Raw genomic sequence first — 25,202 nt, forward strand, 5'->3', positions numbered from 1 at the left:
CCGCGCTGCCTTAAGGGACACAGCAGCCTGGCCCAGCGTGTCCAACTCCGAAAGCAGCGTATGCAAGATCCCTATGGTTGTCCCTCGCTGGGGTCTCCTCCACCCGCCCTCCTCATCCCGTCACCTTCGCGGCAACAGCGCCCAGACACCATTTGCTGCCCAAGAGGCATTTACCGCCCGCCCGCTCGCCAGCAGAAAGAAACTTCGCGCGCCCGCCCGCCTCACATTGCGGTCCAGCCCACAGGAGCTCCCGCCGGCGGGAGGGGAGGGGAGGGCCGGGCCGGGTCGGGTCGGGTCGGGCCGGGCCGGGCCGCGCCGCGTGCGCAGGCGCAGAGCCGGAACCCCCCGCGCACCGCCCCTTTCCCGGGCAGCGGGAACCGGGAATTTGGAGTTTGGAGCTGGGAACTTGGAGCTTGGAGCTGCCGCCGGTGAGGGGATGGCGCGGCGGGGAGGGCTCTTTCCACTCGGCTCTTTTACCTGCAGCCGGAGGGGAGCGGGTCCTGTTCCCTACCGCGTAGTGGTGTGGGGCAGAGGGTCCCGGGGGGCTGTTTCTTTCCTTGTCTCAACGGCCCCGGTTCTGGCCCAGCTGGGTCCCAGTGCTGAGCCAGGCCCCGTTTAGGCCGGGTGCTGCCTGAGGGGTTTCCCCTCATTCCACTGCCCTGGAGGGTGAATGCGTCCGGGTCTCTTCTGTGTCCGCCTCTGGGGTGTCTCTTGGCTCTGGAGAGGGCATCGCCTCAGAAAGAGCTCCCCAAGTCTGCGGCTCTGCCTCTGGGCTGCTCAGCCTTCTTCCTGCTTCTCTGTAAGGTGGAAAAATATCTAGGGAAAAATTGTTATTGAGTGTTAATAGAGGTGTAGCGATATGCAGAAAACCTGGCATATAGCGGCAGGCACTTAAAAAGTGCAAAACCAAGAAAATAGTGAAGTGCAAGATTATCTTTCCCCCTGGTAGCCCACGTTTTCCTTGTTAAACAGAATTAAATTCCTGTGAGATGAATACCATCATTGCTTGAAAACTTAAAGGATTCTTAGGCTAGGATCTTGGGAAAGAATTTTTAGGGTGCAGGAGATGTACCTGAATGTGCTGCCAAAAAGAGACTTTAACTAAGCATTAGTGAACCCTTGGAGAAAGCACTTACTCTTATCACGGTCGTTTGAAGACAAATAATCTGCATTAGTATGTTAAGACAGAGAATCACATTTTTTTTCTATTAAGTTGAGCTTTTTGTTGAAACTAGCTCTTAGGTTTGAAGTTATTTTGCTGCTTACTAGGATATGTTTGTGACGCACTGTCTGCTTAGGCTTAATGCAGCTTTTCTAGGCTCTTGCCTTATAATAGTTAAAACATATTTAATGGGGCTTTGTTGTTTACTTCATACATTGCTAAAATACCCAACTAACTAGACTTTCTTTACTAACTCTGGAATTGTTTTGTTTTTAGAAACAGTACCATTTGGTGAATTTTTAACTACTGGGGAGAATGTTGACTTGCAAGATAAATGAGAACCTGCATCCTTTAGTATAGAAGCAGAAAGGCCAGGGTTGCTGGGTTGGTAAATCTTTGGCATACTAAGACTTCAGTATATTTACTCTCTGAAGAGGTTCCCTTGTGCCAGTCTTGTTTTGCCTAGTGACTGTTTGCAGGATTTTATTTTTAAGAAGCTTCTGTTTTGAAGCTCTTAATAGCAATTTATGGGCAAAAAGGGGTGTAACTGACCGTTTCCAGCACAAAGTTTTCAGAACCTGTGGTTCACAAGTGCTAGACTAATTTAAACACTTCCAAATCAATTTGAAGTTTGTACCTACAGAGAGGTATGACATAATTTCAATTAAGAAACTGGGGATGCTTACTATTAGTATAAAGTTCTATTTGTGTAAGTTATTACATTGTTAGCATTATCCCCAGCAGGATCAAATGAGACAGTGATAATATTTTCAGACCCGGCTACACTATTATTTTGCTTTAGAGAAAAGATTAATTGTTTATACATGTGGACAATAAAAATCTTGAGACTCTCAACAAATGTTTTATCTATATTTGAGATGCAGTTACAGGAAAGGACTAATTCTGCATAGACTGGCTCAGTAAGGATTACTGCCTTGAGTTAGACAAGCACCAAGGGTCATTCAGGTTATGAAAATACAGTTTGTTTAAACTGAGCTTTTTTGATGAGTTTAGTGTTGCAGGATCTGACTTTGAATTTATAGACACACTGCATGGGTTTATGTGCTTTATAAGTTGTCTTGCTCCTTTAAAACACTTGAAGGAGGGTATTAAAAAATGAATGGAGAATATAGTGGAGAATATTTGTAAGGCTTTCATAATTTTTTCATCTTTTTAAGAAAAAAGACTGTAGAGCTTTATGAGTGAGGGAGAAAATAATATACAAAATTCATAGTAAGATGCTTTGTACTAGTTAGTAGTGTCGTTCATACTCTTGTAAAGCAAGATGCTGATGACCACATGGAACAGTTGTGTAACTTGGTTGTCTTTTTAAACTAATTAGAAAATAAGCCTTAGTATTTCTGATTAGAGCTTCCCACTCATTTCTGCAGCCACATGGCTCACTGTAATCATGTGAAAATGGCACCATAAATAACTTATTCTGCCTTTTAACAGAATCTAATACCCATCTCGAGATGGAAGAACCAGTGCTTGATAAAATGACATCTTTGTGCAATACTCCAAAGGATTCTGGGACAGCAGCTCCACAAGGGCCTAGTTCAGGGAAACAGGTATGAAACTCACTGCTTTTCCAGGGATGTGACACTTTTTATGTAACAAAAATGCTTGTGAAATCATCAAGTAGTCAGAAGTCACTGAGATACTGTTTGTTGGAAGCCTAAAGGTAAGTAGTACAAAGATGTCCAGGTGAAGAATATGCTTGGTGTAATTTGCTCTGGATATGCAGATGTTTGCTATGGATACAAAATTGTGGAGCAGTAAACCCCAAAAGCCTTGCTAGTAAATTTAAATACTGTTTAGGATTTGTGGTGGGTTTTATTGTTGATTATTTTTTCTTTAATCTGTTACCTTCAGTTTTCTGAAGATGGAATATGGGATTTGTTCTTAGGAAATGTGGAGGTGTATCCTTCCATATCGTGCAGCTCTGTGTGCAAACCCACGTGGAAAGAAGAAGTTAACTTTATGAAAACTATAGTGAGGATTAGGAAGTCTGGTTTTACAATGATCATTGCATATATGATGTATTCTATGTAAGTAAGAGCCAGGGTAAATAGTTCTTTGAAATTTGGTCAAAATATTAGATTACTCTGATCTTTCTGGCTGTTTTTGCTTTGTTTTTTGTTTGTTTGTTCTTTTTAGCCAATGAGTGCAGCTCTGAGGGAGCGATTAAGGAAAACGAGACGTTCATTTAATGCTAATTTTACAGTGGCAAAGCGGCTCAAAATAGATACTGAAGAAAAAGACTGTGCTGGTGCTGACAAAGGGTGTATGTCAAAGACAACTACAGATTGTTCCAGATTACAAGATGGTTCTGAAAGCCTGGATGGAAATGGAACTGGACATACATCTTTCAAGAGTTCTTTGCAGGCAAATGATCTCTGTGGATCAGTAGAGAAGTCTCATGTGCTGCAGGCGAGTTTTAATCTGCAGCAGTCCCTAGAAGAAAGAGTAAGGCTGGTGAAACAAGTGCAAGAGAAGGAAGAACTACTTCGAAGGCTCAAAATGGTGAAGATGTACAGATCTAAGGTGAGGTGAACCTCTGAAAGAGCACTTTAAAATCATCCTTTCGTAGTTTAATCCTCATTTATCTGTTTAAGCAACAATACTGACTGACTTTTTTGTGTGTGTTATGTATTGTCAGTTTGAGGCATTTCATCAGGGTAGGTTAGCAACGTATCAAAAAACCCCACATTTCAGAAAATGACAAAATTGTTTTTGCGTTGTCCTTATTTCAGAACAACCTGTCTGAACTGCAGGCTCTGATAGTGAAATGGAGAAGCAGTACCCAGCTGATGCTATATGAACTACAGTCAGCCTTTTCTGCAGATGGCAAGAAAGTGAGTCTCACTCAGCTGATAGATTCTTTTGGATTAGAAGACCAATTATTGCACTACAGCCGAACAGAAGAAGATTTTGTAGATGCATAATCTTCAGGTGCAAAGCTTTCATTTACATACATCTATAAGTACAAAAGACTGAATGAGTTCTATTCACATAGAAGTGTTGATCTAGCAGTGGACTTCATGCTTTGAGGTTAGGAGGCTTTCATAGGACATACTTGTAAATCTGAGTACTTAGATACAGCAGGCACTGTAAAAGGCATTACTTAACGGAAAAAACCTGAACTTGTGCTGGTTTGGAAAACCTGGCTTGATAACTTGATCAGTGAATAGTTGATTTCTTTTATTTTGTTTTTTTTTATTGAATGAATGAGGTCATATTTAACAGGTAGAAGGCAGTCCATTCTTTGATTAGTCATTGCAAGTTTACTTGTCTTGAAATTAATCCAGTTGTTATTTCTGTGAAGGGGAGTTCAGTTCTTTGTTCATAGATCCATTCTCATTTTGCAAATACATTCCTGCTGCCAGTGAGTTAATAAGAGCATTTTGCGAGTTAAGGTAACTAATTTTCATGTGGTTGATATTCTGAAGCTGCAATGAGATGCTCTCAGTAGCTTTAATTTTTATTATGGAGGGAGAGGTGCTGTGATGCACTCATTTGCAGAATCTGGCTGAGTTTTCTTTGTGGAAGGTGTCTCTTCAGCATTCTGCCACAGCCTGAGATTATAGAAGGGAAGGCAAGAAAATTGCAACCAATATCTGTTTACTTTGCTGTTTTATGTGAGAGCCCAGGTGTTTCCACTCTTCAAATCAGTAAGGAAAAACAAGGCCTTGTCTCATGGGAGGGCTTAAAATATAGCATGATAAAGATGAATAAAACTTGAGCATTTCATCTAGCTTCCAATAAATACTTTTGTTTTAAAAGCTCTTTTTAAGTCTTAACTTGAAATTGCTTCATTTACTCGTGGTGGCTTATGCATGTAGTGTGGTGACTTGTCTGCTTTTATTCTCCTTAAAATCAGCTCATCAAGTGTAGTGATACCTAAAGTGTAACTACTCTACAGCTCTCCCTCATATGAATATTGTTTTATATACAATCACATTCCTTGTTGGTCGTACCTTAATGGTTCTGTTTATGGTTGGAGGTTTTTATTTATAGGTGGCATTTCCTATTTCCTCAATAATTCTTAATTTCTTGGATATCTCAAAGGAAGATTGCACAGACCCTTTTAATGTTGATAGGGTTCATTAGACTTTAGTCTGTACCTACAACTTGCTCTTAATAGTGAATGTTGCTTTTGGCAGAATTTAGGAACAACCCCTATCGCCTCTCTCACTGAGTATTTAAGACAGTATTTCTTCTGCCACTTTAATAAAAAAAGATGAAGGTGTCTGTTGAAGGGTGTGGTTCTCCTCCCTGAGGTCCTTGGCACATCTGGGACTCTTAGTTCTAGAGAAGTTTCAGCAGGAAGAAAAGTCTTGCAAGATGAAGGGAGGTGCAATTAGAATCCTTAAAGACCCCAGTTAGAGGTGATAAAGCAAAACAGGTGGTGTACATGATAAAACAGAAGTACTTTTCCATGCAAGTATTAAATTTTGTTAAACTGTCAAAGCTATTCATGCTGTCACAGTGGAATGGGTTGAGATTTTACATGAGTTTATGAAAGGTGAAGTATTAACACACACCATGGAAGAGGGGAATAAAAATCAGTGTGAATGTCTGAGATCAGTCTCCAGCAGTGGTTAAATTTATCAAGATTTTTTTATCTGTGTTAGCTGTCTTGGAGGGATCTGGCAGGAGAATAGAGTGCATATCAATGCAAAGGTCTGGTAGCTAGCAGCAACTATTCCAGCAGGCTTGATGCTTCCAAAAGTGGTTTTCATGTGCTCCTGCCAGTGGCAGGATGGCTGTAGGTAATTATGCTGTCAAAAGAGGCAGCAGCTTTCAGGACTTGGGCCAGGTTGAACATGGGGTCATGATGAAGAGTACCTTCATCTTCTCAGCTACCTACACCTGTGCCATCTCAGGTGTAAATATGCTTTACATAGAAAAATGAACTCAAAGCCAAATGTGGATTTTAGCAGATGTGTGTCTAGCACAAACATAGAATTTGTGCAGTATTTTATCTCCAAAATGTTCTACAATTGCATATTGCAGAATAAGGATATACAAATACAGTGTACTGCTAATCTACAATTTCTCCCTTTCTTTTCTGTAATGAGCTATAGAGTTTATGTAATCAAAACAGCAGAAATGCATCCCCTGAAGTGAAATAAAATAAAATGTGAATAGGTATACAATATACAAAACAGACAAATATGCAGCTTTCAAAATGAAGTTATTTTAAAAGAAATTCCAGAAGTAGCAGCTTGTGGAAAGAAAAGTTCAGGGAGAAAGGCAGGTGTCCAACCTCTTTTTCTGAGATGAGACGATGGTCTTATAAATCTACTTGTAATCTGTTTTCTAAAGAATAGGGAATGTTCTTGATCTCAGTCTTGCAACTTCTCCCTGAAGAATTTCAAACTGTTCTTCCTGTTCCTTTACAAGACCCCGTAGGTGTTTCTGCTTCAAAATCTCTTGGTAACGCTGCTCTGCTATCCTTTGAGAAACATGCTGTGTATCTGGATAAAACAAAATATAAGGGTTAGCTTGTACCTGTAGGGGATACATAGTCTATATTTACATTGGACCTGTCCCTTTGTTCTTCTGACTTCTATATAACTCAAGCATTTTAAAAAAGGCTCACAGTTGGGATTCAGAGTCTTCATAGTACTGAATAAAACAAAAAATTTCAAAAAGGGGCAGGTCTGCTTCCTTTAATTTCTAACAAGTCCCCACTGCTTTGAAAATCTGTAACTGGTGTGCTAATGGGAAGATCTTTACAGTTTTTCTAACAGTGAAAGCACTTCTCAGCTTCATGTCACTTCCTCTGTTCCCTTCAGCGAGTGGAAAGAAGTGGGTTGAACAGTTCTGATAAAGAATGGAAGTATGAAGGTATTAATGACTATAATATTTTGACTTAAATAGTTCCAGCAATTTAGTCATTTAACTTGGTTTACAAGAGCAACAATTTCTAGGTATGCTCTTAAGAAAACAATGTTAAATTGTGGTTGGAAGACCAGTGCTAATTGTGTGCATCACATAATAAACAGGTACTTCTTGCACCGTAGCTGATGCTGATGGAAAACAGGACCATATAGCCATGGAGATATTTTCTGAATGTTTTTTTGCTTGTGACTTCATGTGTGTTATTGTGACTCACCAGCTGCCTCAAAGATGTGCCTCCTTTCTGACACAGAGACAAGCATTTCTTTCAGCTCCAGGCTGAGCTCATAGTTTTCTTGCTCTTTTAAACTGATGCACTTCTCCAGCTCTTTAATTCTTTTCTGTTGGTGCTTCACGTTCTTCTTGTGCAGCTGCCCATTTCCAAATAGATAAAACAAATATATGAGTTTATACATAAGCTGTCCAGAGAAACTTTTGCTGGAAACCTATAATCTTAAGCACTGCATCATAGCTCAATAAACTTTCATGTATTTTGATTTGACTAGTAGCACATTCTAGCTTTACTAGCAGACTGTATTCCAACATGCTTTATGGATTTGTAATGTAAGTAGCAGGCAAGGAACAAGAGGTATGTGTCAGAGAGAGATATTAAAGATAAAACTTGAAAGACAAAGGGAGGAAAGAAAGTCAATTAAATCAGTGAACTGAGAACACTCTTGGCTGCTAGAAGCTGCTAAGAAAAGGGTTGTTTTGCTGAAGCTGTTGGATGGGCTGTGAAGGCACAAGGTACATACTAAAGCTTGAAGAGGAAGAGAAGGCTGATGCCAGCTAGGGCAACCTGGAGAAAATCCAGTTGAATTCCTGATAAACAAGGATAATCACAATTCAAATGCTGAAACAGATGAGGGAGGCAGCAAATCCATTACTTATTATTTATTATTATTGTGTCCATTATTTTGAATATAAGGGGTAGTGATATTACAGACAGGCAGGTGCTCCTGGAGAGAAACATTACGCAGTGAAGATTGGAAGACTGCTTCATTAGAAATGGAAGAATGACTTTTATAGGCTATGCTGTGCCAGAAGAGATAAGCAGATCTGCATCCAGATGTTCAGGAAGAAGAGAATCTAATTCCAGTAACAGCAAGTAGATTTCTCTCCATAGGGTAGATCTGTGCAGCAGTCCATGTATGATGACTGCTTCTGAAGACTCTGGAGAACTGCTGCTGTAGATAGACAGCTCAGTGCAAGTTGAAGAATGTATGGAAAGCCAGATAAATAAATACATGGATATGGATATGGATATTTATCCCTGTGCACTGTTTCAGCTGTGCTCCAACAGTTGAGTTGTCAACAGTTGTCTTGAGCTGGAGAGTAAGCCTATATCATTTATAATTATTCTTTACAAAAACCTCTTGCCTAATGAAGGAGCAAAATTGGATTTGAACCAAGCATGTATCTCAAAGGTAGTGGTTCACTTAGGATTTACCTTGTCCATGATGCCAAGAGTCTGCTCCATCACTGAAATGCGGTGCTCAATGTTGCTGTCATAGTTCAGCTCAGTTAGGAACTAAAGAATTAAAATGAGAAAGAAACCATCTTTCTAAGACTGTTTGTTCTCAACAGTTCTGCACTTTAAAGACAATCATACTATATGAAATTCAAAAAACTAGAATTTTGTACAGTAGAAAGGCTTACTAAAAATCATAAATGGACACTTAAGCTGTTATTTGATGCTGTGTAAATACTAGACTACAACTGTTAAAAAGAATGTTACCTACTGTGTGTCAGTGGAAACAAAGACCAAGCAAATTTGTTTCAAGGTAGTCAAAAAACCCAATTTATATTTCTGCAAATAAGGTAGTCTGAAGTAGCACAGCTAGAGGCCAAAGTGCTATACAGCCTGTCCTTAGGCTAGAGAAGGAAGTGATTAGTTTCTGTCAAGTGGCTTCCTAGTAATTCTTTTATTCTTGTATCTGCAGAGTAAGTCGTATTTTAGAGAATTTACTGGAGATCTTTTTCTGGGCACACTGCTACTAAAATACCTCTATCAAATAAAGAGTAAAACAGGCTGTATAATAATAGGCAGTAGAGAGGTTTCTGTAGTTACAGACTCATCCTTCCAGAGTACTGTCCCACCAAAACGACTGGTAGAGTTTTGTTGAACTGCTCTAAGAATTAATACAGGAAAGACCCAGCAGGCTTCTTGCCTACAGCACCAAAATACTTACACTCACTGCTTCAAGAATAGCTCTCATTCCAGTTGTTTGCAGGTCTTTGCCCCCCCCATGCATTTATCTAATCCATCTTTCATTACCTATTGTTGGGGTCTCTGTTGCCTTGTCTTTCCTGCTAACCCCACATTTTACTCAAGTAAAGTCAACCCCCTCAGAGTATTCAAATTCTGATTAAACTGGTAGATGCATTTCCTGTAGGCAAGTCTTGAATCTGAAGGGCAACAGTTTTGCTCATTACTTTAAATGAAGTTTGAGCTAATGGCAACACTGTGCTTCGAGAACTTCTCAGTGTGTTGTCCCATCAGCTCTTTGGAAAGCTGTTTTGTTGGTGTTATGGAACTCCAGACTGTAATTGAGAAGTGAACAAGGAGTTTGGAGAGCAGCAAAACAACAGAAACCTGAGCAAAACTTAGATTTTTGGATATCCTTACCTGCTCTCCAATATCCTTCATTTTCTCTGTGCTTTACAGGCTCTCACTGCCTACCCATCCTCCAGCATCCCATACTCTAAGCATTGTCACAAAACCATCAGTTTCCCTACAGTCCTCTCCATCCCACAATGCAGTACCCTCAGCCTTCCCCTACAATCTCTCTTCCTCCTTTCTTCTCCCACTTTGTGGGTGCTGACTTGCCTCTTGCCTGCCAGGCAGGGCAGTTTCCTGTCATTCTGCTGCTGGGCCAACAAGTAGCAGGGAGTGGGTCTGCATTAGGCTCCTGTAGGAACCTGAGATCTTTCTGTACTGAGCAAAAGTTACAGTATTTCTCTGAGATACCAGATGGGGGCACCTCAGACCTTTCACTTAGAATATAGTTAGGGTTAAAAAATCTGTTCCTTGTTGCCACCAGATCCTTACCCTAAGTCCTAATTTTGAAACACTAAGAGTTAAGGCTAATTTTCCCTCTGTTTACCCCAGAATAATTAGAAGAACATAATCACCGAACAATCTCAAGAATAAAATTTCCCTTTGAAAGCTGAATTTTTTACCTAGTAGGCATCAAGCTTCTCTGTAGGAGTAAGAGACTTACAAGGTATAAATGATCTTACAGGTATAGACAGCAAATTTTCTGCAGTCAAGATACAGAGAAATTAACTCACAAGCTGGCGATCTTTTGAAATAGGTAGTGTTACAATATCCTGAGCCTTCTGTTTCAGATCTTCTATCTGCATTCTCATTTTCTTGTGCTGCCATTCCAGCTGAAATATCCCTTTAGAGAAATCTTTACATTCCACCATGCTAGCAATTTTTTTTTCTCCTTGAGCCTGAAAATAGATTAAGAGGATATTAATTTTAAAAATCTTTACTATTCAAATGCTTCTTAACATGACTGCAAGTTTGCCTTGAGGGAATTTTTGGACTAGTGCTTAGGATATTAATTTTCTATTTATGGTGTGTGTGTAAGTGATCTAAAAACTGCTGCCAGATCGTTGATCTGAATTGTATTGATCAAGTATCAAGAAAGCAGAATGTATTGTAATATCTACATCATGATAAGAGACATAATAGAATTTTTAATAGCTTCTAGATTACAACTGAGCCTGCTGGTGTGCAGTAACACTAAAATTAGGTCCCAAACAGGAGAAAAAGGAAGGAGAATACATTTGTTTCAAGAGCTTAAGTTTCCTTCAATAATGTAAATTACCATGATAGCGCAATTGAGCTCTTCAATAACACTCTTATTAATGAGAATGGCATCAGTGTAGTCTGGGATATCAGCACTTTGCAATTCCACCTGTCCTTGTTTTAGCAAAAACTGGACAGTCAAATTCAACTGCAGTTTCATCTTCTCCTCCTCTAGCCTAAAATGTGAGGAAGCAGAATCAAGAGTTAGTTATTTCAACAGTATGATAACAATCCTCCCATGATCCTCAATATGTTTTTATTTATGACTGGTAAGTGGTATGTTCATATAGGGGTTACTTTTGGACAGCCAGTGGTTTATTTGTTCTCAAAGCAACAAAAGAATTTGCAACTGATTTCAATACTTGAAGTTTTCAATCACTGGATTCAGTTTAACATTCTAGCAGATGTTCTGAGAGAAAGTGTCCATATTGAACAGAAATCTTAACAAGTGGAAAAGAAATAGAGGATACTCCCTGTCAGCACTAGTTTCTTGTATAATTTATCCTGGAGTTTGTTCATGAATGACAATCAATGTGAAAATTTTGTCTTACACATGAAAAAAATGCAGGTCTGATCAGGTCAGTGAAAGCAGGTGTCACATGATTGAGCAGCATATTGCAGTTAGGGGTGACTGCTGTCTTATCAGGCCTACATGAGCAAAATGTAACTGAGCTAGATAGTGCATATATGGCCTAAAGAGCTTTGGGGGATTCACTGTAGCTTTTGGGGCAGTCAGTTTGCATTGACGACTCTGCTGCCACCCATACGAATGTTGTTACTTAAGATGGTAGATTAAGACCAGTTTTGCCTGCTCACATGTACTGCAATAACACCTCATTTTAGAAACATCATAACTCTCTTAGATGAATCCTAGATAAAAGAGTGTTTGGGGGAGACTGCTGTGTAGTTCTGTATGTAACTGGTTCTCTGTTGGTGGAGTATTAAAATATAGCTGAACACAGGAAAAGAAACAAAATTACCAAGTGAGTTCTTGGAAAATGGCTTCTATTTGTGACTCAATCTTCTTATTTTCATCCATTCTTCTCTGGAGAAAGGTCTGCATCTCTGTCAGTGTTCGGTCCTTCCATTTCACCTAAGGAAGCAACATTGTGTCATTCTGAACTTTGTATGTCAGGGCAAGCATCAAGAAGAGAAGACAAGTTCTTAAGAAGACGTATATATAAATATGCAGTCTGGTATTTTGTGAATGGCAGTAGAGAATACAAGACACAGGTTACAATTCTTACACTGCTCAGAAAATCATATGTTCATTTTTGCATGGTTTATTCACAGGAAGAGAAATCACATTTTCTTCTCTCTTGCTTAAAGTTCAAGTATCTCTGGATAATTCAAATTTACACCTTCGTGCTTTTAAGCTGAACAGATGGCTTGATAGAACTTCCCAGCAACACCCTTTGTTAAGAATTGCTCTGGAAAATACATTTTCTGGAAAAATACAAAATGCGTTTGTCCAAATCTAGAATGCTAACAGGAGAGAGTGACTCCAACAGATGATGGAAATAAGGAAAATTGTCTTCTTTATTTAATGAAGCCATATCAACATCAAAATCACTCTGATCCAATCTGTTCACATTAATGTGAACATTTTTCCTCTGAAGGAGAACTTGAGCTGGTTTCCCTTGAAAACATTTCTATTATTCTGAATAGAATGTGGGCAGAAGCAACCTTCAAGCTCAAATGGAACTTATGCATGCTGCATTGTCTCAAAAAAACCCTTTAAGATTTGATAATGTTAAGAAGTATATTGGCAAAATAAAGAATTTTACTTACAAGCTCTTCACTCTTCACTTTTTTTCGTCTAGCTAGACAAAAATGTTCCCATACAGATGGGTTTAGGCCTTTAGGCATGTGCTCAGAACTATCCAGTTCATCCATGGCTTTCATTAAAAGGGTAAGTGCCTCCTTGTGATCTTCAGCTGAGCCTGAACAATCCACATATGGGTTAGCAGTGCCAAGAAGCATTCCTGTCACTGGGGCCCTGGTGCACACACACAGTACATACACCAGTTACTTTTTATTATCTCTTGCATGAAAGAAGTTCATAAACAACTTAGAACATTTTATACTCTCAATCTCTAGAAAAGAGTAAATAGTTAAGAGTGCATTTTCCAAAAAAATAAGAATAGATGGTTTTGAGAATTATTATTTAGATTGTTTAAAATAGATTGTGTGAGGTAAATAAGGAAATGTAAGTTCTCAAAATAGCAACCCTTAATATGATAGGAAATCAGTGATTGTTAACTTATCTGTTAAAAAGTAGATAGTCAACGTTTAATCAAAATAATGTGGACTATTGAAATAAATACTGTTCTTATCTTTGGCACACAAGAAATACCAGTATTTAACCAGAGGGAATCAGAAGGAGATCTCACTTTGGTCGATGTTTGTAAAGTTGGAAAAGTTCATCACGGAGATTGGCAGGTACATCAGCAAAGTGTTTTGTAAAACTACATTCCAGATTCTAGGAGGAAAGCAGGACCAGAATGTTATTTTTAAAAAAGCACCAACATACTCATGTCCTAGAAATACAGAATATGCTGCTCTTCCAAGCATTTCCAAGCATCACAGGAATCTAGGCTAATTAATGAATTATTCTATGCTCATACTCTCTTTTATTGCTTAATTTCAGTGATCAGCAAGTTGATCAGAACCCATCTCATGCTTACAGTGAAGCATCTTCTCAAAACATAGCTTGCATTTTCTAATTTCTGAATCTCCCTGTGTTTATCTAAAGTCTCACCTTTTCTTCAGCTGTTGCAGTTTCACGGGTGTCTCTGTAAGCTTCAATTTTGTTTTTTGCTGTCTGGATTGTTCTTGCAGTCTTGATCTGTAGAAAACCCAAAAGATTTCAGGAATAAGAACTTGGTCAGTAAAAGCACTGAATGGCCATTTATATAGAGAGATGAATTGACACTTTCTTATTTCTAGAGAAAACCTTGTGAGCTATTTTTACCCGCTATATGACTTGTGTATATACTTGTTGGCTTGTATATACTTTCCTATGGATGGGTAAATTCGTCAGATTAAATGGGCTGACAGGACTATAAAACCTTGTGTGCTCTGTTGTATGTTCTACATCCATGGGCAGATACTCACACACCACCTCTGTCTATGCTTTGAACTGGTAAACACAGGTCAGCATGGCCATGGCCTACATTAGACACCTCAGCAAAAACTGTGATGGCACTATATATTCTTTGTGTATCTTTCTGTCATAAAAACATCATAATTGGAGCTTCCAGCATGATACTGGATACTAAAAAGCATTATATAAAATAAATAGCAGCATGCCCTTCTGAATGCATGGGGGTTTACTAAAGAACTCCAGATAGGAACCTAGATGAGTATCTACTCAAAAACATGCATTTGTAATGTATCACCTCTACAAGTTGAAAAAAATCAGTGATCCTTTAAACTGTCAGAAAATTATTTATGAAAAAAAATTTTTTTGAAAGAGTGTTTTTCACAAGAAACTATAGTATAAATATTACACATTTCCTATGAAAAGCATTCCAAATGATAACTTACTTTTTCGTTCTCCTTTTTCACAAGGAAATGATGAAGTCCAGCTTCTCTGGTACCCAACTCTTCATCCAACAGTAAAGCATAAACCAGATAGACAATTTTGAGTTCTTCCTGTGAAAAGTTTGTAATAAAAAATGTTAATATTCCTGCTGCACACAGGCAGAGATGAAAAATTAACATTCTCTGTGATACCTGATAGATGACCATCTCTAATTTTACTTTTTTTTCAGAGAGTTTGCACACAGTCTCATCAAAATGTTGTGTTGTTTCTTGGATGGAAGCTTCAAGTTTCTTCAATTCATTTTCCAGTGCCTGGGACAGGGAAGGAAAAAAGCAGCAATTTTATATATGGAGGAACAAGTAACCTCTGATTTAGTGTATTAGATGCTGGAGGATTCACAATATGGAACTGGGTCCTTCATCCAAAAGGTCCCAGAAATTACTTGTTTGGAAGGAAAGTGATGCCATACTACCAAGTTATGCTATCCAAATACCACATTTGAAGGACAAATGCTATGGTATTATTTTTGTATGCCATTGGTAACTCTGGAAATGGAACCTGAAAAAACATTTTAGCAATACTCATATATTTGTGAAGGAAAGTCCCCTTTTGCCAGATATCACAAATCTTGGCATGTACTAACTGGTGTAAGTAGAGATTGCCTTATTTTACTGTTTAAGCTAGGACTTATTTGATAGGCCACATGATCTTTGTACTTCCCTTGTTCTTCATTTATTCTTTTTTTTAGAATTCAGTTGTAGGAATAGTTCCTGAGATAGATCAGAATCTTTCATCATGAGCACTGTGAACAAAACCACTCCTTTTCTCATTTTAATTTACCCCTCTGTACTTTTCTTTTTCTTCATTCAGCTCCTTGACTTTTTGCTCATATTCACTAAATATTTTCTTTTCTTCCTCATTCCAAGAATTCTCAGGCTTGGATATAAAAGGAGGTGGAGAAATATCCTGGAAGTATTAAAGACAAATATGCTTTAAAAGAAATATTAAGTCTTCATGAGAACTACAACACATCAACTTCAATGGGAAGTATTTCTTAGTGGTAAGTATGGTACAAGCCTTAAATCTAAGTAATATGTACATTGTTTCTCTGGTCTGTTAGTTGCATCAGTGGTTTTGCTGTATGTGTAGCATGCTATTCTCTCTCCCTTACAGATATTCACTACTCAACCTTGTAGAATACAAGTGTTTTACACTCAGATATTCTACTGTTAGTACAAGATATGACATTTTCTATTGCAGAACCCAAAATCTAACTCTGTGCAAATGTGTACTTCTAAAAGGAGTCCTAATTTTCCAAAGCAGATCAATTCCTGGGACAGATGTTGGGTCTGCTCTGTCCTTTTTGTGTGCCACTCCTTCTTACTCTTTCCTTCCTCTACTTCTGTGCTATCTTTGCCAAGTTAAATGGGACACAGTATTTTTCTGTAAGATGACAGCCATGGACAACTGTTTGCCCAGCAGTACAGTTCTACAGTTCTACAATTCTTCAGCCTTCTTCCGTTTGTTAGGTTGGAAGTATTTGCTAGTTGAATTTTCACATTTCCTTAAAAGGGAACTCACACACTGTCACAAACTATTGACATGAGATGGCAGAAGCATAGCTCACCATTTTCAGGATGTCTTCCTTTCTGACTTCTAGCATTCCACCCATCATGTCATTAAGAGCACGCAGTCTGTCATTGTTCTGGGAACGACCACAAAAATATTTTAGAGTACAAAAAGAAGTGCAGTAACTGGAAGTTTTGGGAATGATAATAGAGGTAGCTCATCTCTATATCACCTATCTGATTATATTGTATGTCACTAGTAGATTAATGCTCTTCATTGATGTGTGTGAAATATGGTAAAATTCTCAGAGTTTTTTCTGGTAGGCAGATGTTCATACACCAAATAACTTAATAAAACTCTGCCCTTCTGGTAGTTTTGGAAAGAATACACAGGCATAGACTACTCCTGGCCAGTTGACAGACTAGGGAAAAGAAAGCATAGTGTCACTGCCTTATTGTGCATCTCTTGGGACCGAAACCATCCTAGGCTTTCACAGATGCATTTTAAAGCCAGAGGAAAGCATGATGATCTTCTAGTCTGCCCCTTGAAGAACGTAGGTCATTCTGTCAACAAAGACACATCAATAACAATCTCTTGATTGAGAGCTGTAGCATGCATTTAGAAATATATCTAGTTCTCAGTCACCTAACACTGAATCTTTCCTTCCCCAAGCTGGTCTGTGTGGTACTGACTGTAAAAGATTATAAGTGGGAAAAAGCACACATCCCCATTACCTGCGCCTTTAAATTTTTTCCATACTACATTACTGGAATATTCCAGTGCAGCATTAATTAAATAAGCCTAACCAGAGACAAACCAGTGAAAAGGACATTATTGAAAGTACCAGAGCAGCATTGCGTCTTTCCATTTCAAGCTTAGCCAGCAATTCTGCTTTCTCTCTCTCTTGCTCAGTCAAGTATTTTTCAGCTTTAATCTGAGGGAAGAAAATGAGGTTCATATCAGGGTTCTTTTCTCCAAATGTGATCACATGTGGACTAAGAACATTTGGAAAGATGGTGTAATACTAATTCTCAATGCTTTTTGTATCTCCACTCTGGTAGTGTTTCTCAAGAAGAAAATTGTTCTTTTTTTCCCAAAAGTTATATTTAAAAATGCTAACATATAAACAACCATCATATTTCTTGATGGTAGCTGTGTTTTGTGAGTAACTTTTCTGACAGTAGAATAAGAGACTAATTGGAAAGAAGTGAGAAAAGACTGACCAAAAATGCAGGTGACAATAGTGGAACACATTGTATAAGAAATAAGTTTGGTTTTTTATAAATTATCAATTGAATTTATCAGTACAGTGTGCTAACTATGCTTTAGTACCAAGATACTTAGTTTGAAACTACTTAGTCTCTGAGCAACAGTGCTCAGAGAAAATGGAGAAACCCTCACCAGTGGAAACAATCCCTGCAAGCCTGGTTTGAATCTTATAGTTAGGAATAGGGGGAATTTCTATCTAATTTATGTACAATTAAAAACTTTTAACAGCCATAAATTAAGATAGGATACATTTTATTAATTTCAGATGGACTTATTAAGAATTTTCTACCTAAGAAGGAAAGGGAAGCGAAAGAGTCAAAAAGATCATTTTAAGTACATATCAGTTTTAAGACTTTTCATTATTGACACAATGTCTGGAAATGAGAAGAATTAGGGAATTGTATTTGAGTGGTTGAAAGAGAAAGATTGTTTTTCAGATACCTCTGAATCCTGAACAGTGAGTGCTCGCTCAGGTTTCTCATCATCTGCAAGACTTGGCTCCCACACTTCTACTTGGAGGTCAAGTTGTGCCAAGATTTCTCGGATCCTCAGGTTTCTTTCTTTCACTCGTGCTATCTCCTGCTCTTTTTGTTGTACAACTGTGTCAAATTCTTTATTAAAAGCAGTTTTCACTTTGTAAATGATGTCCTGAAATACCAAAAAAGGAAACAGCCATGCTGCACAGGTCACATCCATCCATGCCTACATACCATTCCTGAAGCTTTATAATCACAATAGGGTGTATTTGTGTGTATGACAGGGAGATAAACTGGTAAAGCCTTTTTGTGAAAATCATAAGGGCAGAGTTCACACTCTGTTCAGTGGAGGTAGGCAAATTCTAACTAAGCTTGCATCTAAAAATCCTCCTTCTGTTTCTTCCCTACCTAAACACTAGTGTTCTAGAGTTCTAGTTCACACTAGTGAACTAGAGTTCTGCTACCATTTATAACCCTAAAGAGCTCTGAAGAGGCAATGCTTGAGAGTGGTTTAACTACTTTGGTCCTTGTAGATCATGTTCATAAGAAGCCTCTTCTGTATCATGTTTACTACTTCCTAAACTGGCCAAGGTAAGAGAAGTAAGAGAGTCTGATAGTAACAATTAATGAACAGAAATATGGAAGACTCCAAATGAAAGGATGGTAGGACTGGAGAGAAAGGAAATGGTGTGAGGATCCAGCTGATCTTTCATTCAGTAGAAAATAATAGGAAAAGACATCATGTTTTTTACAGGGCATGTTGAGATGCACAAGCTGGCTTTGGCTATACAGACTCTTAAACTGAAGCATCAGTGGGCAAATACAGATATTCTCAAACTAGGTAACCAATTTCATAAATTTTTTTTTCTTCCAGACCTGACATGTCAAATCCACGTGGTGCTCTACTGCACTATGTGGATTTATCAGCTTTCATCTCAGTAACTCACAGCCTTGTGCAACTCTCTATTAGCAGTGTCAGCATGCCCAAAATCTATCAGTGTCTGTGACTGCTGTGAGAACCAACAGATATGACAGCATCAATGCAGCAATATAAACTTAAGAAGACATCACCTTCAATAATACTATCTGGTTGACTTTCTGCTCCCTGGTGTGCAAGTCCCATTGGTGGTACAGGATGGATGTATCTCCACCATACAGAGAGCTCAGACTTCCAGTTAGGCAGTAAGATGCATTCTCATCAGCCATTACTTCTGCCTTCTCTCCTCTGTCCTCAGGTAATACAGTCTCAGACTCAATCTCAACATTTTTCTTCTGAAATATAACAAGCATGATAACTGTTAATTTTGTACACAATCCAGTGGCACAGGTATGAAAAAACTCTAGAGGTTATATTCTGCAATTAAGCTCAGTGATCAAAATAATACAAGTTGAAATGATTGTATTTGAAATATTTGGTGTATTTGTAGGTTTCTCAGTACAAGAAAGGCATGTGATGGGCCACTAATACAATTAAGGGTTTGAACCATCTAACATGCACAGACAGGCTCAGAGAGATGGAACTTTTTAGGCTCAAGAAAGAGAAGGCTCAGGGGGATCTCAGTAATGTATATAAAAATATGATGGAGTAAAGACAAAAGTGCCAGTGTCCACACAGTGGTGTTCTGTGACAGATTGAGAGGAAATGGGTATACATCAACATACAGGACATCCAAATTATACACAGTAAACCACTTTTCCTGTGAGGGTTGTCAAACATGAGTGTGTTTAATACTAACACTTGTTCTGAGTAAACCCACAGCATTTCATTTTTACTTATCTTTTAAACATTTTTTACAATTTCTACAGCAAGAAAATGTATGATGTACCTATGTAAAGAAAGATGTATCTAGGTTAAGGTGCCCACTCAGAACATCCTGTTCTGAAAAGCCTTTTTACTGTACTTCAAAGAGATTGGTACCTTAAGATCAGCTGTCTCAATCTTCTGTAAGCGTAGAACTTTCTCCAAAGTTTCTAGCTCTTCTTCACTACGTTCTTGCAGTGGATAATTCTTCACTTCACAAGCCATATGGAAGCACTGTTCAAATTTAAAAAAAAAAAAAAACAACCAAAAGCCTAAAGTAAAAAGTTCTTTAGAGTGCATCTATCAATTAATTTTTCAGTATCTGAATGCTAAACAGTTAAAAAAAGTTATTAAATCAGGAATAAAACTGAAGATCAATTAATATAGACAATACAGTAAAAACACATGAATAAGACAAGAAACAATTGCCTTTTTTAGTAATGAAAACAGTTGGTTTAACAGCCAGTATTATCAATTTGACATTTCTCTCTGTTTAAAATAGGCAAATCAGTTATATTTTGGCTTTATATTCTGCGTAGCAGAAATTATTAGTGACTGCAGACAGAAAAACAATTTTAGCTATTCTTTTTGCAACACTGCATAAAGATATTGTCTGAGATCAAGCAATTAAAGAATTGCTTATTTGCTTATCAGCACTCTTAACCACCTTAGAAGGCAAAATCAGCCAGGCTCAGACAAAATGAATGGAATGAAAGATTTGTATAAGCTCTGTGAAGAAGAAATTTTTTCTCTATACCATACTTCTATTTATTTTGTTTCTGTACCTTAAGGTACAATAAATAATAAACTACTGCAGAAAATGAGTTAGAAAGCAGAGGTTACCTTAACTGCACGTCCTTTTACATACATAGCATCCCAGCACTCGTGTTTGATGACATTTTGCAAATAATAGTTGGCTAAATTCTTCATCTCAATCTCCTCCCTCACCTTTCAACATACAGGAAAGATAAGAAGAAGAGGTGGTGCAAAATAACAAGATATGGGCAATTTGTATTCAGTTATTGAAATAAACTTCATAGGTGAAATGGGTTGCCAATATTGCATCATCTTAGACTACTGCAGTTATCGTCTCCAAAAACTACATTGTATACTGCTACTACTGAAAGGCATAATTTTATATTTTAAAAAAGATAAAGAACTTAAGCAGTGTGTCCAAGACCACAGCATCAGACTGACAGTTTCTGGCATAGGTCATATTCCAATTGGCATTGTCTGCATCAACAGCTTCACATGCTTCAAAAAGTGACTTAAAATACTTAAAAATTCTTAAAAAGTTTTCTTGCTTCTCAGCAGTGAACAGCAGCTTTGAGATCATCCTCTGTTTTTCAATTATTCTTTCTCTTTTTCACTGCTTATTTTAAAATGTTCTCCCTTTCTTCTGTCCTACCGTGGCCACTTTTTGTTCAGCCTCTGCTTGTGTCCTTTCCTGTTCTTCTGTATCCAGGTTGAACTCCTGCTGCTCCAGTTTCTCAGTGTCTGGCACCTGATCATTTTCATGCATCATTTTCTGGATCTGTTTATTTAAAAAACAAGCATAAGGAATAAAAAGTAATTCAAATGTGAATAGAGGAAATAATGTTTTTAACACTGTAGAACTTCATGTCCGAGGATGTGATTTTAATTGCTTCCACTTTTAACCTCTTCATGATAATTGGTAGAATGTGCTGCCTGTAGCTAGTGAGGGAGAGTACTGTGTGAGAAGTCCTCCATGCAGCCTGAAAGAGCACAAGTCCATGAGCCCTGATGAGATGCAGCCATGGTCCTGAGGGAACTGGTGGATGAAGTTGCTAAACTACTATCAGCTTTGAGAAGTTGTGGCAATGTGGTGAGGTACCCACTGACTGGAAAAGAGGAAACAAACCTCCCATTTTAAAAAAGGGATGAAAGGAAGACCTGGGGAACTGCAGGCCAGACAGCCTCATCTCTGTGCCCAGCAAGATATTGGAACAGATCCTCCTGGAAACTGCACTGAGGTATGTGGATAATAAGGAGGTGATTGGTGAGAGCCAACATGGATGCACAAGGGGCAAATCCTGCCTGACAAATCTGCTTGCCTTTTATAACAGGGTTACAGAGTTGTTATATAAGTGAAGTGCAAAATGAAGAGCAACTGGTATCCAGCAAAACAGGTAAGCTGAGCCACCACCTTTGTAAAAAACTCACAGTTTTACGCAGTTTTTTAATTCCCATTTGTAGCTCTTCCTTCTGGCTAGCAAACCTCTCAGTCTCTTCTCTAGTGACCTGGCATACAACAAATACATTGTTGAAAGACAAAAATAGACAAAAAGAGAAAAAAGATATTGAAATAATAAAAAGAAACATTACTTATACAGAAAACAAAATTCTGGAGGGATTAAGAACTGAAAAAAACATAATCCTAATTCAATAGGATGATTCTTAGAATGGCTCAAAATAAAAAAGATCGTACAGCATCACATTGTAAACTGGTTGTACAGCAGTAGAGCTTAAAAGAAAAAATATTAAAGAATTACAAGATTATAAGAATTATAAGATGATTACAGACACACTGAAATGGGTAAAGCCTACTGCCAGGATGTGGTTTATATTTCTTAGATTTTTCAGTGTCACTAAGCATCTCTCACAGTAAATTTAAAGACAAATAAACTAGCATTTGCTACACATTCTGGAAACAATAACATTTTCTGTGCCCCTACAGCCTTTCTGACTCTTATGCAAAATTTTGTAAATAGTCTGCACCTCTGGAATTTGCTTTCCAAAATAAGTTTATAACTTGAAGTAGAATGGTGGCTACTGATTGAAAGGAAGGGTGTATCATTCTGACATTGGATGGAGTCTGTCTTCTATAAATCAGATGCAAATCTCATAGGACACTAATGAGCTGTTTAAGACAACCTAGGACCACCTTGCTGCCCTACAACTTTTGATTCTTATCACTTTTCCCAAACTGATACTGTCATGTGGTACTTGTGGAACAGGCACATGGATTTGCCAAAAAACAATAGAGACACCAAATTATGAGTGCCAGCATCAAAGCAGAAGCAGTAATACATGTCTGGGGCATGGGTGGAGAAGAAGCCACTTTCAGTGGCAGTATGTTTTAGATTGACTTCATCCACTTGCAAAACAGCATCATAATTTAGAAAGCTACTACTGAGATCACCCAGAAAGCAATTATATTTTCATTTGTTCTATAACTGAACCTCAAAATTTGTACAAAATACACAGCTCTGCCTCATATCAGAAAGAACCTCCTAGCATCCATAAATTCATATTTTTGGAAAAAAAAATCTATACTAATCTAAATCTAATACTAGCAATTTCTGTGCACACAAGGCACTAAATCCCCTCTCTGTAGACAGTTAGATTTTGATGCACTTGTACTTGTTAAAAGCTCTGGTCACATAAGATACTCACCTCACCTTAACCTGAAATAAACCTCAGGGATTTTGTAATTAATGTCATATTGTTGAGTATTGATTTATGAGAGATGTAGAATTTGTCATTCTGGCCTTTGGGAACAAGAGAGCACCTGCTTGGTTTCTGATAATACCCTTCTGTGCAACTTTATTACTTTTAGAAGAAAAAAATCTCCATAGGTTTCTAAAGAGAGCCTATTTCTCTCAGAAGATTTCTTTTTAGTTTACTCCTTGTATAGAAATGGTCTTTGGAGTTCTTGTTGTGCTAGGTACCTTCTCTGATGTGTTTATAACCTTGACCTAGGATTTCTAAAAGTCTAGATCACAGTGCCTCAAGGAGAGGTCCAAATGTCAGAAAAGCTTTAGAAACTACATTGCTTTAGAAACTAGATTCCTTTAGAGCATATCATTCAGCATCCCAGATAACTAATGACTCTTGAAAACTCTGGTTTTGATTAAAACATGTTCTATTAAATTACCTTCTTTATTATCTGACCTATCCATGACATGTCATCAGTACTGGCAGAATACCAAATGGTGATGTTTCCATCTTCTGTCACCTCTACACTGGAAGATTTAAAAGCTGCCTCCTGAAATTGAGAATATAAACATCCATCTCAGATACTTCAAGAGAATGAAAGAGAGACAGAAATGAAATAAAGAATCAACTCACATTACAAGCAACATCACCACCACCAAGCTCCAGAGAGTATTGGAAAATTTTTATTTCCTAACCAGTCCCCAGATTTGATCCTGCAAACCCTTGCTATTATGCAATGCTTTTTAACTCCAGTGGGCTGACTGTACTGATCTATGTAATTACTGCTCTGCTTGATTTCAACAGAAAAATGTATGAGTAGGAACACACTGTATAGCAGTAAAATCACACTGGGAATGACACAACTTCACATGAGACACTGACTTTCACAGCTTTCTGTAGAATCAAGTGAAACTGAAGATGTATATGCCCTCTTCCCATAAGTATTCATTTTCCTTGATAATACTGTTCCACAAATTGATAATGAAGCATATTCAGTGTATCCTAAGGGATATTCTCTTACAGAAGGATCAGAGTTTATTTTGAGGACTGTTTTTATCGTGTGTAATTTTAGGATAATGATCAATCTTTTCCCCCCATAAAAATAACGAAAACACCTTAAATTTCTCTTCTGGAAGTGATTCCAATGTGGATTCTTGGTCAAGCTGCCATTCTGCCATAGATTTTAAAACATTATTTTCATCCGATGTAGACTTGTTCAGTAGAGCAAGAAGAGAATGCCAGTGATGATCAGCTTCCTCAGCTTCAATGTTGTCTATCTTCCTGATGAACAGAAATGGAATGGATGGATCTATGTACTATGGATCATGATGAAATATTAAATATTCTTTTTAACACAATTAATAAGATGTTTAAAAATGCCTATTCAATATTTTTTACATATGATTCAATACTGCTTGAGTTCTAGAACTGCATAATTAAATGAAGTTCCCACAGAAATTCTGAAAGATGGATTACTCATATTAGAAATATTGCTCTGGCATTGTCATCTTTAATCTCTGCATTTACATCAATATTTGTTAAATGAGAAAAGCTGTAGTTTCAAGCATCTCTTACTCCCAATGTCTGCTGTGGCTATAGCTACAGTTGACTTCCCATTCAAGCTGTGCAGTCTCCTTATTGCTGAGTTAAAATAATATGTCATGAAATAACATCCCTTACATCTCCAGAGAGCTCCTTCCAGATGGTTTACTTGAGAGTGGTAGGAAGCTCACTATGAGTAATACTTAATCAAAAGATACTCTTGTATTGCAACCATACCCAAAGTACAAGATTTTTCATGAGCTAGGGAGACTGGCTCTGAGGATGAGTGATTTGATTTCTATCCAATTCTCCTCTCACTGCTAGAGTAATGAAAAGGAAGTCTAGAATCACAAGTATATCCAAAAATTAGTCCTCCAGGATCCAATAATTTACACTATCAATACTGGTCTGCCACTTTATACATACTTCCATTTCAGGCACACCAGGGCACCATCTTTTTCACCATTAACAAGGATGAATTTCCCATCCAGTGAAAATACCATGGATCTGATCCCCCCTCCTTGATATGAGTGGCAATGCTTTTGAGCAAGTATATCCTAGAAAAGTCACAAAAACGGTATCAGCAAATGCATTTTTCTAATGGAATGTCTGTAAATTATGCTTCTTTATTTTCAGATAAAAGTCAACCC

General features: G+C 37.9%; 2 protein-coding genes across 9 annotated transcripts in view; one reads left to right on the top strand and one right to left on the bottom strand.

Annotated features, from left to right (window-relative positions):
- Nucleotides 1-323: 323 nt before the first annotated feature.
- Nucleotides 324-4,965, top strand: SFR1 (SWI5 dependent homologous recombination repair protein 1). 3 transcript variants are annotated; one of them, XM_071749332.1, is made up of 4 exons: nt 324-428; nt 2,618-2,733; nt 3,323-3,709; nt 3,919-4,965. In XM_071749332.1, exons 2-4 carry the CDS (start codon nt 2,638-2,640, stop codon nt 4,108-4,110), a joined length of 675 nt encoding a protein of 224 aa, XP_071605433.1. In that variant the 5' UTR covers nt 324-428; nt 2,618-2,637; the 3' UTR covers nt 4,111-4,965. The 3 variants fall into 3 exon arrangements, with proteins under 3 accessions (XP_071605433.1, XP_071605434.1, XP_071605435.1); XM_071749333.1 differs by lacking the exon at nt 324-428 and having other exon boundaries at nt 2,617-2,733; nt 3,072-3,709; XM_071749334.1 differs by lacking the exons at nt 324-428; nt 2,618-2,733 and adding an exon at nt 2,861-3,213.
- Nucleotides 4,966-6,346: 1,381 nt separating this feature from the next.
- CFAP43 (cilia and flagella associated protein 43) overlaps nt 6,347-25,202 on the bottom strand; it is a 44,012-nt gene continuing 25,156 nt past the window's right edge. For all 6 annotated transcript variants that reach the window (XM_071749340.1, XM_071749339.1, XM_071749337.1 and 3 more), the window contains 23 exons: nt 24,979-25,109; nt 24,126-24,291; nt 23,450-23,560; nt 21,736-21,813; nt 20,960-21,085; nt 20,395-20,499; nt 19,669-19,785; nt 18,822-19,022; nt 17,716-17,922; nt 16,850-16,939; nt 16,064-16,141; nt 15,277-15,402; nt 14,628-14,747; nt 14,439-14,546; nt 13,651-13,737; nt 13,283-13,371; nt 12,681-12,888; nt 11,870-11,982; nt 10,909-11,065; nt 10,364-10,528; nt 8,520-8,600; nt 7,287-7,440; nt 6,347-6,645 (listed from right to left, as the gene is read on the bottom strand). In XM_071749340.1, coding sequence (XP_071605441.1) covers nt 6,488-6,645; nt 7,287-7,440; nt 8,520-8,600; nt 10,364-10,528; nt 10,909-11,065; nt 11,870-11,982; nt 12,681-12,888; nt 13,283-13,371; nt 13,651-13,737; nt 14,439-14,546; nt 14,628-14,747; nt 15,277-15,402; nt 16,064-16,141; nt 16,850-16,939; nt 17,716-17,922; nt 18,822-19,022; nt 19,669-19,785; nt 20,395-20,499; nt 20,960-21,085; nt 21,736-21,813; nt 23,450-23,560; nt 24,126-24,291; nt 24,979-25,109 — 2,976 coding nt within the window. In that variant the 3' untranslated portion in view covers nt 6,347-6,487. The remainder of the gene's footprint in view (nt 6,646-7,286; nt 7,441-8,519; nt 8,601-10,363; nt 10,529-10,908; nt 11,066-11,869; nt 11,983-12,680; nt 12,889-13,282; nt 13,372-13,650; nt 13,738-14,438; nt 14,547-14,627; nt 14,748-15,276; nt 15,403-16,063; nt 16,142-16,849; nt 16,940-17,715; nt 17,923-18,821; nt 19,023-19,668; nt 19,786-20,394; nt 20,500-20,959; nt 21,086-21,735; nt 21,814-23,449; nt 23,561-24,125; nt 24,292-24,978; nt 25,110-25,202) is intronic.

This window comes from Heliangelus exortis, chromosome 7 (assembly GCF_036169615.1).
Source record: "Heliangelus exortis chromosome 7, bHelExo1.hap1, whole genome shotgun sequence".
Lineage (NCBI taxonomy): Eukaryota > Metazoa > Chordata > Aves > Apodiformes > Trochilidae > Heliangelus > Heliangelus exortis.